Source organism: Fistularia commersonii, chromosome 12 (genome assembly GCF_037954325.1).
Source record: "Fistularia commersonii isolate RoL2024-O1a breed Wild chromosome 12, RoL_Fcom_v1.0, whole genome shotgun sequence".
In the NCBI taxonomy this organism is placed as follows: Eukaryota; Metazoa; Chordata; class Actinopteri; order Syngnathiformes; family Fistulariidae; genus Fistularia; species Fistularia commersonii.
Genome location: NC_141295.1, coordinates 11,313,534 through 11,330,374, shown reverse-complemented (window position 1 = coordinate 11,330,374; position 16,841 = coordinate 11,313,534). Strand labels below are relative to the sequence as shown.

At 41.9% G+C, this 16,841-nt stretch overlaps 2 protein-coding genes across 36 annotated transcripts in view; both read left to right on the top strand.

Moving 5' to 3' along the window:
• The window catches only part of nfixa (nuclear factor I/Xa), a 105,984-nt gene extending 100,883 nt beyond the window's left edge, over positions 1-5,101 (top strand). For 32 of the 35 annotated variants that reach the window (XM_086157087.1, XM_086157067.1, XM_086157073.1 and 29 more), the window contains one exon: positions 2,796-5,101. Coding sequence is in view for 21 of the 35 variants with exons in the window: in XM_086157067.1 (XP_086013193.1) it covers positions 2,796-2,810 (15 nt within the window). In the remaining 14 variants the exon portion in view is untranslated. The remainder of the gene's footprint in view (positions 1-2,795) is intronic. The other 3 variants (XM_086157088.1, XM_086157086.1, XM_086157081.1) reach the window with 1 other exon arrangement.
• Positions 5,102-12,356: 7,255 nt separating this feature from the next.
• Positions 12,357-16,507, top strand: rnf11a (ring finger protein 11a). The gene is made up of 3 exons (XM_086157036.1): positions 12,357-12,775; positions 13,189-13,361; positions 14,724-16,507. The coding sequence occupies exons 1-3, from the start codon at positions 12,677-12,679 to the stop codon at positions 14,893-14,895; spliced, it is 444 nt and encodes a 147-aa protein (XP_086013162.1). The 5' UTR covers positions 12,357-12,676; the 3' UTR covers positions 14,896-16,507.
• The last annotated feature ends 334 nt before the right edge of the window (positions 16,508-16,841 follow it).

Here is a 16,841-nt window from a genome sequence, read left to right as displayed (position 1 = left end):
TCGTGAGTGTGACTCTGCGGTGTTGCATAGAGATGTCAAAGTGCAGCTCCGATGTAGGTAATTTGGGGGTTTTGAATGCACAGCCATGTCATTCAGAGTCAAGGCCATGACACAGCACTACTCAGACAATGGCAGTGTTGCCCAATCAGGGGTTCAGCCAACAGAACTAATGGGCTTAAGCTGAGCAAATATATTTTGTCATCATCTTGGTATATGAGAGCCTCAGCACCCAAAAAGACACTTCGAAAGGGCTACTTCTTTGTTCTGCTGTTGTATTTTAACCTCCCATCCGAATTGAATCGAACAAGTCGACTCTGTTAATGCGCAGGTTGCCCCAGTAGGTATTCTAAGAAGAAATTCTTACTTTGCATTTGAGCTAAGCCACCTTCCGGGAAATTTTTATATAAACTATATCCAATAGAGAGAACTATGTCATCTGCTTTCAAAGCCATAAACAACGGTGGACCTTTAATATGTTGGAATTGTTATGTCTATCACACTTTTAAAGGTTGGTAACATTGTTTCAAAATAATTTGTACATTTCCAGTGCTCAGAATACGGTCAAATTGGTCTATTTGGATTGATTTTTTTTTTTTTATATATATATATTTTATCGCCTCTTCACCCAACACACAGCTTTCAAAATGTTCTCAGGGAGGGGGAAAAACAATAAGCCAGGGGTACTGATACAGTATATACGGATAAACGTCAGCTATTTATTCGCAGACCTGCACACCTACATCATTAAAAGTGTTGCCCTTGAATGTGAAGATCTGAAGTTTCAGTATTGGTTTACAGTTTCTGTTCCACAGTAGTTCCCGCTTAGTGAATGTAAACCGTGCCAATTAGTTTTCGGCTACAGCAGTGTTGATTTATCTCCGCCAGGCCCCACAGCATGTTTTAGTGCAGCGTGTGAGGCCAGCGGAGCACTACGTTGTGGTTTCAGCATTGGCTGTGCCCTGCTTCTGGGCTGCAGTGTCTTGGGCCTTCTCCATCACCAACACAACTTTTCTCATTAGGGGCTAACCGCACCTGCCTGCAGCCAACTCGGCTCTCCTGTCCTCCCCACACATGGAAACAATCTGCACCCCCCGCCTCTCCGCCGGCGCAGCTCTGCTCGGCTCACTTCGCCGAATCCCAGCCCACCCTTCCTCTCTCCTCCCTCTGCTCCCCTTTTCTGTTTTCAACCTCCCCACCTGTGCTGCTCTCCTGCAGACACAATCCCGGCAAGGAGAGGACATCCAGACACGGCCTAAACACTTCAAGAATGCGGCATCAACATTTGTGCCCCGCAACCCCCCCCCCCCCCCGACAACGGGGAACAGCCTGTTCACAATGCACATAATCCACTGCTATTGTTTACCAAAAAGTATTATTGGGGAAAAAAAAAACGCTCTAGTCTGAGCATTTCTGTCGGATTTACAGAATGCTCAGTGAGAACTTGGGCTCTGGCATCCCACTTTGCTGTGCCTAGTAGGTCAGTAACTGTTCTAGCTGCCGTTACTAACAGAGATCTCTGCCTATCCTGCTGTTCTCTGGCATATGGAGGGGTTCAGACGATAGCCCTGCCAGCCCGACCGAGGGCCTGCTAGCCAACTAGCCATGACAGAGGGAGTGTTGTCCGACTGTTGTCAGGGCAAGAAGCAGAGAAAAGCTGGTCTGAGGAGCTCCCTGGTGGCTGGACCTTGGTTCTGCAGAAAGAGAGGAGGAGATAGGGGAGTGTGTATCAAAAAGAGAGAGACTGAGAGAAGGGGAGCGAAAAAAAATGGGAGAAGGAGTTAGTTGAAGCTCACTGCACTCCACAGTCACGTCCCGGCTGTCTGGTTGCCCAAAGCAACCAGACATGATGTCATAGGCAGTTGAACTTGGACTTGAAGGCGGGGGCGGGGGTGGGGGGGGTCACTTTCCACTGCCAACGATTACATTGGGAGGGCTGGAGTAAGAGAGAGAAGGAGGGACAGGAAAAGAGAAGGGGGCTAGGGGGAGTCGAAGCCAGAAGGAGGAGTTATCTACAAACACCAAATCATGGATAGGGGGAAAAAAGGAAAGTATTGGAAGGCACACAAGTTAGTGGCAGATAAAACTTTTTGAAGGGGGTTTGTTCAAACCGGGGTGGGGGGGCGGCAGAGCCCACTGTGAAAGGTGGGGTGACTCTCTGCACTCCCCGGGCCGAGGCCTATGGAATGTCAGCGGCAGCCAGAACGGCTCGGCCGGTGCCAAAGCCCCCTTTCTCCCCTCTTATCAAAGTGAGAAACAAGAACCCTGAAGTAGCTGCCCCTGTTCACTTCACAGCACAGCCCGAGACTGTTTCGGAGACCGGTGCGCGGGATCGCCTAACGTGTAAACCAATATCGCGTGGCCAGTCGGTCTTGTGTTTTAGAGATTGGAAAGCTGTTCAGGACAATGCAAAAAGTGCTGCCCCGGCGCTATCTATAGCTCTAAAACAACACAGTGGTTTTTAATGAGATAAAAACCTCGAGTCAGCCCCTCTTTAAAACAGCAAGTGGTAAAGTTGAGGTAGTAACTGCGAGGGACAGCTGAGCTCAGCAGATACTGAAAAGGCGAGCGGAACCGGGGTTGGAGATGGCCACCTAGTGGCTGCAGGCTTCAAAACATTTCATTTGCATAATTTTGTTTAAAAAGAAAATGCGTCGGAAAATCGACAGCACGGTTCATCGCGCGATGCTCATGCTTTGTCCCACCGCCCCGAACTCCTTTCTTCAAATCGTCAGCGTGTGTTTTTGTCGCTTTCGCAAGCTTGGATACTAATTCACTCTCCCTTTTGCTCTCCACAGTCCTGGTTCCTCTGACAAGGCCTCGATGAATCAACAGCTAAAATTGTGTCATGAGAATTGGAAAATAAACACACCACCGCTGATTAAGAACAGACTGCTGACACTAAAGGTTTTCTCCCGCGCCAACACTATTCAAAGTACGACTACAGAACTCAAAAAAAGAAAAAAAACCTTGCCCCACCCAAACTCCATCAAATTCGAAGAGGAATATCCAACCCCCCCGAAGGCAGGAGGCTTCAATAAGATTGAGTGGACAAACTCAGAATGCAAGGAGGAAAATGAGGAACTGTCTTTTACGCCATAAAAAGTTAGAAAGGAATCACAATATGGCAACCTGACAAATGACCAATTCTACATTTGTTGTTTCTTTTTTTATTATTATTATTTTTCTTTTGTTGTCTCCATCATGAAACTCCATGCATTGGCTAGGAGATCCAAAAAAAAAAAAAAAAACACCCGGCAAAAAAAAACAACGAAAAAAAAAATTAACACGTAAATAAGGAAGTCGGCTGTGCAACTTCAAATGGATTGCCACCCAAATTGCACACCTCCATATCGCTGTATTTTTCAAAAGCAACTTCTCTAGAGGCACCGCCAACCATCCTCCTAACGCCCCTCCCCGCACCCCCCAACCAACCCACCTGGTGCTCGCCGCACCCAGGATTGAGACCAGAGCCACAGCCTGATGCCTGTGTGTCGCCACGCTCTGCCACACTCGTCGCTCGGCCCTGAGACTCTTTTTAATTTCCGATTGGCCAATGATGGTGACACCATCCAATGGTGTGACACATATGCACTAAGTGGCTGGTCTTTTGTTTACTTGTTGAAGTATCAGGGCATCTTGCTGTGGGGGAGAAGTGACAGCCAAGAGGCAAGTGCGAGCGAGTGAACACACGACAGTCATAACACTAACACTACATGTGCTCTTTCATCCCCTCACCTATGCACTATTGTTTTTTTCTTTAATAAGGGATGAAAAGAATTGCACATTGATGGTCAGATGAGCGATTAGAGAAGTGAGTCGAGGCTGGCTGCAAACCACAGAGATGCGGCTGTGTAAACAAACCAAGTTTAAGTCCTGACATGCCGCACATGCAGCACACACCCACCCACACACACACACACACACACACACAAGCACACACACAATATACACACACACACACTAAATGCATGCTTGCATAGAGTACATACAGGACATCCTCTCTGAACTAGTCTGTCACACAACCACTCACAGTGTCATCTTTCTATTCTTCACAGGCATGGAATTTAATTTACAGTAATGCATACGCAGCATGAGCTTCATATTATTAGTTTTCATTTAGTTTGTTGGTGTTTTCTTCAGATTTGGTTTTGGTTTTGTTTCACTTGGATTGTTTTAAAGGAAAAAAAAATTCTCTTGCATGTCATGCCATGTTTTTTTTCTTTAGTTTGCAGTAACACGCTTCGTATCACGCCCGGGTTTCAAGGAAACATTAACAGTAGTTTCTCAAATATCTCATATATGGACGACACAGTAACAAGAGCTCACCACGCACATCCCTTGCATTGCTACATCCTGAACCCCGTAGTCCCCTCACAGGAAAAACATAGAGGAATACACTCTCACAAACACACACACACACACACACACACACAAACACACACACACACACACACACACACACATACACACATGAATAGCACACTAACACCTACAACCTGAAATGAATAAGAAAGGGAAGCCTTTATATTTGGTTCTCCAAAATGCCTTTGTTAATGGTTTTTCATTCACTTAAGATTTGTCTTTTTAATTTGAGATATTTTTCTATGTACATGTTCACATTAAAAATTTGCTATTGTTATTATTTTCATCATGACACAATCCAACAAAAGCCGACCTCACAAAATAACTGGACTGCCTAGCTGTTGGTTCTATTTTGCAGGGATAGTGAGCAGGGCTGAGGCCCTGTCATCAGCCTCTCTAGTGACATTAGCTCTATGTACTAAAACATATATCAAAACTTTTAACAATATATGAAAGTGCCTCTGTATTCCCCTCATGCAATTAGTAATAAACTTCAGGTTCTCTTCCCACAGATAAGCTAATGCTACGGGGAATGGTAGCATTGGCGCGAGTGGAAACCATTGGCCTAGGACAGATCTTTGTAGAGGACTGCAAACTTTTTTTTGTTAAGACTGAGAGAGAGATCTTATACATATATATTTATGATATATGCTCCTTTTTAACTTTTACTACATGAGCTGGTTCGCAGTCTAGTTATTTTCTGAAAAGCCCCCCTCCCACCCCCGCGACCCATTCCCTCCCGAAAAACCCGTTCCAGTTAACATCATCTTACTGTTAGCAGTACGAATCAAAACGACACACACGCCACCGCCATCTGCAGCACAGCGTTCTAATACATAGATGAAAATGTCAACAACAACAACAACAAAAAAGAAAAATTGACAGTAGGATTGAGGAAAAAGTGTTTGTTTTTTGATGGAAAGTATTATTATTGAAAAATATGTGTCGATTGAGCCACGTGCAATGCATTGGGTAGATCATTGTGTTTGTCTGTTAGAGATTTTTAAGAAAGCTAAGAGAAAAGAGAAAAAAAATGTTATTTGTCTCAAGTCTGTAAGCTCCCGGACTCTAAACTCGAGGGCTCATGAAAATCCTAGTCTTTGTAAGTTGGGGGTATTGTTTTTATTTCCTTTTGTCTCTTTTTTAAAGTTTGTGTAATCATTTGTTTATAAAAAAAAATGTGGGAGGGCTGAAGGAAAAAAAATCTACACATCTTCAAGAGAAAAAAAAAGAAATCCTCTATCATCAGAAGAAAACTGGTGCTTTAACACTAAGAATTACATCCAGAAATATTATAAATGAATGGTATTGAACAAAAATAACAGACCATTTAGGAAACAGCATTATTCCTCTCTCTCTCTATTTGTATTCTTCTATTTGTATCGAGTGGGGGGGAGAGGTTCCTATTCCTTAAGGTTGTGACACAAAAGGCATTTTGGTTCAACCTTTAGAAAAAGCAAACCTTTACCGTCAAGCCGAGGAAATTTCAAAGAAAACTATGCGACCCGTGCACTAGCTGAAACTCACCAGCAAAAATAAAAGAACGATCGTGTATAAACCCTCCCAATCCAGTTTACTTTTATTATAGTTTTTTTTTTTTTTTTTTTTTTTAATCATAAACGTGTATGAATCACAAGTCCCTCCTTGTACTCTGGGAGATGCCTCACATCCAGGAAGCCCTTTACATCCACGACCGTCTTGACTTGTTTCCAGAACTTTCTCGAATGGAGCTCGGCGCGTCGCAACGCAGGTTTTATTTTTATTTTTTTTTAGGCGTAAAGCGCAGAAAACGACACGGTAGGGGCTCAAAAGTAGCTTAGTGTGCGGCTAAAAGCTAGACGAGGTCTGAACCATTTACGAAAAATAGGAAGCAAGGTGAGCCTCTCCCCTGTTCCACCCCGCTCTTCTGTAAATGACTCTTATAGTGCTTGTGCTGTAGTGTATAGTTTCCCAGCAGTTAAAGGTTGTCCCTTAAAAGTGCCTTTTGTTCACAGATTCCATTTTGTAATCCAGATCGCCCTTTTTTTCCAAATGGCTCCAGGTAGCGTGTCTCCCCCCCCCCCGAGCGCTGCGAGGAGGCAAAAGGTGTTCACAGCTCAGCGCTCGGGGGGAACAAGCGCCTGCGGAAAGAGTCCCGATCCCCTCTGTTGTACCTCCCCTATATCCTATCTTCCTTTTAAACCGTGTGTGTGTATGTATATACACGGCTATATACATACGCACCCGCGCACACATATATATATATATATACAGTACACAAGGACGCTGGTGTGAGTTAGTTCTTTACTTTTTATTGATAAATGATGACAAAAATTTTCTTTTGAAAAGGCAAAAAAACTTGTTATTGTTCAGCTTTTGCTTTTTTTCTTCCCGTCTCCACTGTCTGTTTTCTCTTAGACACTGGAGTAGTCTGTAAGTGTGTGTCCGTCTCTCGCTCGCTCTCTCTCTCTCTCTCTCTCTCACTATCTCTCTATCTCTCTCTATCTCTCTGCGCTCTCTCCCTTTTTTCTCACACTCTCGCTCTCCTTTCTCTCTCCCGCGCTCTCTGCTGTCGAGAGGGCGAAAAGAAAAAGAAAAAAAAATAATGCCGAAAAATCTTTTGTCTGAGCAGAATGCAGTTAGCTCACATGTTATTCTTGTCTGTATGCTTCACATTGTATTACCATACCCATCTCTTCAGCTTCTCCATTCAACAGCTAATGTAAGTGAACAAATTACGCTGAAGGGCCTTTGGGGGTGTCCTTGGGTGGGTTAGGATGGGATGACAGGGTTCAGGGGTTTGAAGAGACATACGGGATCGAGAGAGCTGAACGAACTGCTTTTGGGATGTTGGAAAAAGGGGCTGCTTTGACTAGGATAAGAGTTTGCTCTTTCGTTATTTATTTTTTTGGCTTTGTTTTACTCCCCCCGCCCCCCCACCATCTTTTTTTGTTTCCTTTTAATTTGGATTTTTTTTTTTTTATATATATATATTTGCTATCAGGGTATGCTGTCGTTTAGGCCTCCTTTAAGGAAGCCTTGGACTGTAAATGAAAGCTACAAGCACCTTATTACCGGACTTGTCCTGCATGAGGCTGAAACGGGGGAGGGTTGCATTTCCAGGACATATCCCACATCCCATCGAGAAAAAGAAAAAAAAAAGATAGTGGAAAGTGAAGTGTTATCGTTAATTGTGGGGTAGCCATGAAATCCCTTAGCAGTATTAGCCACACACCAACCAAATGTTAAACGAGGCTAGCGTGAGCCTGATCTCTCAGATTTTGAGGGTTCAAAAATGTCCCTCCATTTTTCTCCTCTGCCCACCTCATGCTGGACTGCTCCAGGTCTTTGTTCTGTTGTTTATTTTATTCTTTATCTTCTTCAGAGTGTATGGTTACTGGTGTAATAGGCAGCACTCTAGGCCCCCCTGACTCCCAGCTCTTCTGTGCCTCTGTCTACACCCCCAGTGCAGCACCACTTCTTTTGTGAGAACACCCCCAGAGCTCTAGGCGAAATGCATGTGTTAATTACAGTTTCTTTTCCATAAGAAGAAAAACACAGTTTGAGAAGAGCAGTACCTGATTGAATAAAAAGGATGTTCTTGACTGTACCAGCATGGCGTGCCATGTCCTTCTTTCTAATGTTTTAATAAACAAATTGCTCCGCAGTTGCATAATGTCCTTCAATACAAATAATTTCAATGCCAGGAAGATGCCAATCTTCACGCTGCGTGCACAGAGCTGCCAAAGTAAATGTTGCCACGGTTTCTTGCCTTCCACCCATGTGATCCAAAGATAAGTTAAAAAGAGGAGGAGCCAAGATAACAAATGTCAGCATCAATGACACCAACTCTAGTGCCTGGTGTTGTATTTTCCCCTTGATGTCAATTAGCATTCAAAATAGGCTTTGGTTTAGCATAAAACAACAGTTAAGCCGTACCAAAGGGAATTTTGGAAACCACTTTAAAAAAAAATTAAAAAGCATTAGACATGAGCAATCGTGACTCAATGTGTATTGATGGACCGCTTTCTGCTAGTGAAGCAGAAACCCGCAAAAAGGTTTTCTTACTGTGGAGGAACCGAAGAAATGGCCCAACTTCACACCTCATTGATAACATTCATTATCTACACTGAATATACTGAGCTCAGGGTCACACATGTGCTATAGAGACATACAACCATTCAGTCATCTGGGCACCTTAGTTTCATATGAACCTGCTGCATTTTTGATTGTACCTGCAAATTCCACACAGAAAGCCCCCCCACCTGTCAAACAATGAACCAGGGGCCTTTTTGTTTTGAGGCGGAAGTGCTAACCCCAATGCCATATGCTGTCTAGTGTACATCATTCGACACCTGGGTGGGCTGAGGGCCGCGAAAAAACGTCACATCGCCGTTAAGTCGTACATTTGCTGAACAAAAGTAGTTTTTATCTAGGATTCCATCGCTAACAAAACTCTTCCGGCTTTATATTTGGTGATGTTTCCTACAAAAATGTATAAAGTAGCATCTTAGCTGTTCTTCGAAATTATCAAAAATTAACCCAGTTAATTAAAAATCGCTGCAAACCTAGACTACTTCGCTACCAGTAGTATACCGTGTGAATGTCAAGGTAGACCGCATCACGACGCGGCACGGATGCTGGGGGGCCGACAGACCCGGAAAATCCAGACCTGCTGGATTCAGTCCTGTAAATTCACAGTGGTTTGTTTTTTGTTTGGTTTTTTGTTCTGCTATTATTTGTGCTCGGGCAAGCCTTTAAGTCAAAGCCTTCCAACAAAAGGTGAATTCGGAGGGTACAGAGTAAATCAGGTAAAGGAGTCATTAGTTCTGCTTGCCACAGGCCCTTTAACTGCAATATTTCAAATAAAAATTGCAGTGTTGTTTTAAAGTCAAAAAAAGAAGTGCATGGCAAAAAGTCATCTCTGACATGATTGATCTTGAAAGCTACCTCATTCCCAGCAGTGTGAGAGGGATGTCCAGCAACATATTTTGTCAGAATTTGCAGTTTTCCAAATGTGTGAAAAAAAAAACATAGTGTGAAAGGGTAACCTGCAGCTGGACATGTGGTTGATTAATTCAACAAACAAAAAACAAATATAAAGTTCATTAGGTGTGCTGGCTCTACTGGATTTGCATGTTTGATTATGCTAAAATCATAATGACAGTAATTTAGTCACTGTTAGATTATTTAACCAAATTCACTGAATAAACGTTTCAACTGTAATTTACATTCAAAATTGAAAGAGAAATTAAAAGAAATTGCCTTTTAGACATATTCTAACAAAATTGAAATGATTCGCTCTTAAGAACTCTTTTAGTGCCCTGTGCAAAGATTTGCAAAGATGTTAATTCTTTGGAAAAGCAAAGCTTGCAAAATTAGAAACCGGAACCGTGCAATATGAAAATGCTGAAAAAATAAAATTCAATTAGTTTCTTCCCAGTTTATTGCTTTCATACCCATCGGACGCCACCAGCTCAACACAGTTATTGAATTTAATTGTTTTAGCTAGGGTAATTAATCTGAGAAATCTATCAACCACACAAATTCAGCGATTTAAAGAAACCCTCCACCTCTACTGATCAGTAAATGACACATTAATCATGGACAGATGAGTGAAATCAATCAGATGACTATTCAAATCAGGTCCGCACCCCCTGACCTGAGATTGTCACCCCAATGGCCATAAAAGCCTGCCTGATGATTCCCTGTAATTACCCATGTATAACTAATATTCCAACTCCAAGTTCTAAACTTGCTTATTCCTCACAACAAGGTCTCACCCTAAGAATTAAATGAACCCATATTGATCTCAAGTTTTTTTTTTCTGTTTGTCTTGTTTCATTTTATTTTTGACTATTTTTTGGCCAATTTATTGCAACACCCTGTTTATATTAGTTCAAATTACCTATGTGGTTGACAACTGTTTCGTGTCCAATTTTACAATTAGTGTACAATTCTGACATTTGCTTTCCAACCTCGGTAAAGCTTGCATAATTTTAGATTTATTGTCAGCGTGAGTAACGCAGGATCTCGATGCTTCATTGTGGAACAGTGTACTTCATCTTTTCCCAGTGCATTGCTTTCAGTTTTCTCCTTTGGCTTTCTTTACTCTCCATTGCTGAAAGGAAAATCTAACTCAGAGGTGCCCCTACCCTTCCTCCCCTATCCTATTGGCTACAAACTGCTTACAGATTTGACAATGAGCAGTCAAGCTCTCTCTACTAAAAAGTCATTAGTTAAATTAGTTAAATCATACAATCAATGGTCTATATTGACCAGACATACCATAAAGGTGTGAAGAAGGTATTGAAATAACTTTTTACAAAAAACAAACATCACTCCTGCAGCTATAGTCACATCATTCTATGTTATTGTTCCCTTTGCTGCAATCAAATCTTTTGATGGACAACCACCAGAATTGCCCATTGAACCAGCCAATGAAAATCTAAAATTTAGAAAATATATTTCCCCTTGAAAAGTCTGCTTTGTCCTCCAGTGTCACCATATGTCATTTTAAACTCTTCAGGTATTCACATAATTTTGTCAACATTAATATCGGGACCAGAGTTGTCTAGGATTAGCATCATGTGGCCTCTAGATGAGCATTTAACATATGAACATTGCAAATATACATTAACATTTAGTCAAACGTATACCACATATAGGGCTTAAAACACAAATAAAAGCCCCGACCAGAAAATTCAGTCTTTAAAAAGGAAATATCAAAACAGTTAAGTAGGAACAATACCCTATAACAGACAGACAGGCACAAAGCAGACAGTAGATGGTCAGGTCAGCAGTGGGGGGCAGTTCAGCGGGAGCAAAAACACAGCATCATGGATTTATCATTTGACAGTCTGCTGACGGATGAGCGGCACTGATTTTATAGGACGATGTTCAGTGTCATGTATTCTCCCAACATCTCTCAGGCCTCACCAAGATCAAGGATATAAACTACAGCAGAAAATAACAATTTTGATTGATAACCTCTTATCAATACACACATTGGCAAACAATAAATGTTGAGATAATGAACACAGTGTCTAATTCATGAAAACCCTCACATGCAACGTAACCAAGGATAACTTAGCAAGTAGGTTTGTATTCAACCCAGTAACATGACATGGTATCAACAAAAATATTGACATCCACAGGCTTTATTCACACCTTTATTGCAATCGTCGTCATCATCATCATCGTTCCTGCCCTTTTTGAAGCAAGACAAGTTCCTAAATGATCCCTTTTAGTTAGGTAACATTGATTCTAACTTCATTTTTTCCCCATTTACTCCCCTCATATTATCTTCCTCACTGAAGTGCTTAATATTCTTTCCTTTCCTTGGTCATGGATAAGGTTGATGAGCAAAAAAAAGTTTCTTGCACTGACTAATCCCACTGGGTGTGGTGTTTTCAAAACCTAAACAACATGAAGATCAGCCCTCAAAAGGAGGAACGGCATTAAAATAATGCTTAGTTAATGATGGAAAAAATTGAAGGCTATATATCATCAAGCTTTTCTGTTATGTCCGTCTTCCCATAATGAAGTGGGTTCCCATTGCCCTCCTCTGTGGAGGTATATGACATCATGTGGGCCTCCAAAAGGTCATACAGGGATTTGTGATATCACATAGCGTAAAATCATACCTTAAAGGGAATCTGTCATACAGTAAATGATGTGTTTCAGAGAAATCACCATCCACCAAAGGATCCTACACCATTCCACTGAAGTAGTTCCTCATAATCTCTGCTCTCCATTGCTCAAAATACAGGTTTAAGCATCCCCAAGGAGGATTTTTTTTTTTTTTTTTTTCAGAAAATAAAGGGTGTCCTCGGTTGATAAGGCAGAAATGATCATAGCTCAATCTACTCCAAATTGCACACACAGTGCAGCTGCATATGTTTTGAATTTTTTGCAAACAAGTCAAAATTAGAGTGTTGATAAAAAGTTCTGGTTACTGGTTCTTTTTTTTAATACTGTGGGAGATTGTTTTTTCCGCCGGAAGTGCGCTCAGTGCAGCGATGACGACTTCCGGGCAGTATATTGTAAACACAAAGCGATCATACTTGTCGGGCTCTCGGAAATCGGCTAGCGGTTTACATTCGCATTGAAAACGTATTCATCCGCCACCTGATAGCACGACGTCGAGGTGTCCTCGCCTCCGCCCAGCGACGACCTTTTACCGAGCGCGTCGCGGGGAGACCCCAAAAAGCTAGCTAAACTAGCGTCAAGTCGGGTTTTTGACGGCGTAACGACAGTTGACTCGGCTCGGGAAAAGTGTGTGTGTGTGTCTCCCTCACGAAACAGTCGACCCTCTAATGCTGGTCTCAGTTCAATGGGGAACTGTTTGTTTTCGCAAACCGCGGATGATCTGTCGCTACTGAACGAGTCCGAGGGGGGGAGCCTGCCCGGAGAGCCACCGCCGCCCTATCAGGTGAGCATTAGCTAAAATAGTCCGCACAACTTCACTTTTGTTATGCCCGAAATCGCTCCCCGATACTATCATTTGTCATTTGTAGTTTATCATTCCCAGTTTTGTAAAGTAAACCGCAGTTTAAAAGCGTTTTCGTTTTTTCCTGTCCAACGGTGGGGGGCGGGGGGGGGGGGGGGGGGGGGGTAAAAGGCAGACTAGTCAAGCTAACCTTTGACGCCTACCACTGCGCCCCCTCCCATTCTGCTGTAGATAAAATCATGTTATTGATTTAATTGCACGATTTTTAAGTTTCTCGATTCATTGTGCGATGCATATCTCTTGTTAGATAGCAATGTCATTACCAGTCTGGGATACAAGTGGTCATTTTGCACAGATAAACATCGACATATTCCTGAATATGTCTTACTCATCAGGAGCGCACCCAGTCAGTGCCAGTGTACCACCCGACCCCCGGTGAGAGTCGCCTGGCCAGCCAGCTGACGGAAGAAGAGCAGATCCGGATAGCCCAGCGCATCGGTCTCATCCATCACCTGCCCAGAGGCATCTTCGATCCAGGGTCTGACAGCTCTGAAAAGAAAGTGAAAGAGTGAGTTTGAAATAGCCTCGCTGATGATTTAACATCCCCCGCAGCTGTTTTTCAGGAAGTTGACAGCTGTTCATCTGTTTTTAGTAAAGAGATTTTTCCGTATTAGCAAAAAATGAAAAAAAAAAACATGGGTAAGGTAAAAAAACGGTAAGCCTGTAGTTTGAAACCAAAGCTGCATTCTTTCTCTTTGAACAAGCTCTTAGATCTCAGTAACTTTCACAGTAAAACTGAGGGAAAACTAACTCCTGTCAGTCATAAAGTTGGGAGCAGTTGTTTTGTCAACATTTTACCCATTTTCAAGTAAAACATTGACACTGCATTGTTAATGAAATGATTACTACCATTATAACTATTGAGCCCAGTATCAGGTATGTAATATATGGTGCGTTTTATTAGTACTACACATTTATTCATATTCCAGTAAACAAGGTATCAGTTTACCGTACTGATTTGGTTCTGTAAATAGAAACTGACGAAACCCTGAGTCTCTCTGTGACATATCACTCCATGCTGCATGGAATGCGCCTGAGACGTGTGTTTTGACACACACTGTGTCTGGTCCCACCTGTTTACATTGATGTTGAAATGAAAGAAAACCTAAGGTTTTCTTGAACACACGCACTAATACTTATTGCCATATGTGTGTGAAAACACTGATATGACCAACAGATCACTTTTGAATCCTTGGAAGGGTGGGAAAAAAAATCATCACTAGGCATATGCCAGGTTCACACCTGTCATATGTCTGGCAGACTCTGCCACTTTTACTTTAGAAATACACATTCAAATGTTTTGCTTCCTTTCACATTGACGTAATAGCCAACAAATCCACTTCAGTTTTGAAGCGAAAAGCAAGAAAAATGTGCATAGAAATTATGCATAAAAACTCATTTTGAAACACCTTACTGTATTGTAAAACATGTGTAGGAATGGTGAAAAGGTAGTGAAAAATGGAGCTGTTCTCTACCCCTGGAGGTCCTGTGGAGACTTAAAATTCTGAAAACTCAATCTGGTCGATGGCCATTATCTCAGGGAAAGAAGGGAGAGCTGACTGCTGCAGAGAATCAACTGAAGTGCGGCTGAAATGCTGTCTGTGCGAGCTTCAGTTGTCATGTAACACTATGCACAATGACAGTTCGAGGATGCATTACGTTACTTTAGTTGAATTACAGCTCCTCCGGCTCCCCCCAGAACCCCAAAGACTGTCTGAAATAATAAGAATGTGATACATTTTCCTCACAAAATGTAAGTGATATTATGTCATAAAACAACTCCCCGTCAAAAAGAAGTTAGTTAGAAAGAGTTGTTTGCCTGCGTGAAGATGGATCAGAGAGATAAGGACAGAATCTCTCTCTCCTGCAGGTGTGTGATCTGCATGATGGATTTTGAGTATGGGGATCCCATTCGGTTCTTGCCCTGCCTCCACATCTACCACATTGACTGCATCGATCCCTGGCTGATGCGTTCCTTCAACTGCCCCTCCTGCATGGAGCCTGTCGACGCAGCACTGTTGTCAACGTACGAAACCAACTGAGCAGCACCCGGCCGCTGCTTCTGCCTAAAAGTAGCTGAGCCTTTTTTTTTTTCTTTTTAGCCAAAATTTCCCTTTTCAAAGAAATACCCAAGATAGTAAGTCATTGTGGATGTCTTATGTGTTTTTAGGATACATGCAGATGTTGATACTGTGTGTCACAGAACATCATTTTAGTTTGATATTTGCAGATTTTGGAACTTCTTGCCTTCTAGAGGAGGACAATGTGCCAAATCAAGCTAGATGAAGAATGCAGAAAAACAGTACAAATAGCAAAATACAACTTCAATGCAGTTCATTTTTTGGGGACTTGGCTATGGGTTTTTAATTTCTCATTTTAAAAAAATTGCTGCACATCACAGATAACATTGGCTCCCCTTCATAAAGTGCAAGACCTAAATTTTATGGAAAGGAGAAGGAGGTTGTCTCGGTCAAATAGGCATAATTCGTCCAAAAATGTCAGTAATAACATGGAGTAAAGTTACATTATTATTCACATGAAAACAAATGACACCTCTCGAGAAAATTCATGAACAGTCAATCAGAAAAGTCTTTCTGTTTTTAAAGATAGACTGAGTCCTATCACTGTGTTTTCATTTGACCCACCGAGAAAGAAAAAAATTGGTCACACACAGTTGGGCTATTGTTTATTTGTACTTTAGTTTTCCCTTTAAAGCTGCTTTTATCCATATGGATTTCTTCTGCCTTTCTCGAAAAGGAATCATCTGCGCTGCGTCAGGTTTGAGTCCTACTTTTCAAAGACCGGTCGTGGGTCAATGTGGGTTTCTGTTGTTATTGTTTTTATTGTTTACTATGTACTGCTGTGCAATCCCCCTCAAGCTGGGAGACCTTTCTGTCTCTCGGTATCTTATAGACTTTTTTTTTCCTTTCTGATGATGCCGTGTATTTTGATATACAGTATATGCGTTTGGTTTGAGATTAGCAATGGGAGGCGATGTAAATTGTCCCAGTCAGTGATGAACAATGTTTGTCGTTGTCACGTTTTGTAGTTTGATGCTGTTTGGATTTTATTTTGTGTTGATGGCCTCCGTACAGATAGCGATGCATTGCTCGAGCCACTCATTCTGGTCAAAAAACAAAAAAGAAAGCTTTACATTTTCTACTGTTTCCTCACATTAACCAATGCTGACTGCGTAATGTATAGCACAAACCAGTAAAATGGTGGAAGCTGCTACAGCTGTAGATTGGAATGTATCTTGAATGTAATTTGCCTTTTTTTCTGATTTTGAAAGATCCAGACAGAATAATTATGAGGACATTCGTGATTTACTCAGGCTGCTGTGCCTTTTCAAGGTTGAGTTTAGCCTATTCCTGTGAAGTACAATCATTTGACACATTTTACTGTTTCCTGTAGTTGTCCTCTAGGAGGAGACAAACACCAGCACTGTATGTGTCACCATGAAAAAGGCCTAATATGAAGCCAGATGTTTGTTTGGGTTTTCTTTTCCCTTTTCTTTTGTCTTTTTTCATGTTTTTTTTTCCTGGCTGCTGTTAAGAATCGTTTTTCTGTGATTTAATTTATTATGTGCAACTCATGTGGTTTCATGACTAGTGAAATCATGCAGCCACAATAAAATGCTGATAGAAACTTTTACCCCTGCAGCGTGATGTGTAGTTTATGTTGACTGTGCCAAATTGGTCAGTCAGGCAAAAAGTATTTTCTCAGCTGTTGGAATCCTTGTTAAGTTATCGCTCTCATGGTGGAGCGGTGATGGGTGGAGCACCAGCCAGAGCTTCGCTTGTGAGATCTAACAAGCACTGGCAGCAGGAAGCACGAATAAAACGGACTGTCTGAGAAATTGAAAAAGACAACCTGTCTGTTGCACTTATTGAAAGCATAGTGTTGATGCAGCTTTGTCAAAAATTATCAATCGTAGTCCTTTTCAATGATGTTAAATCATTTTAGGGTAAATTCTAGAGTAATGGCA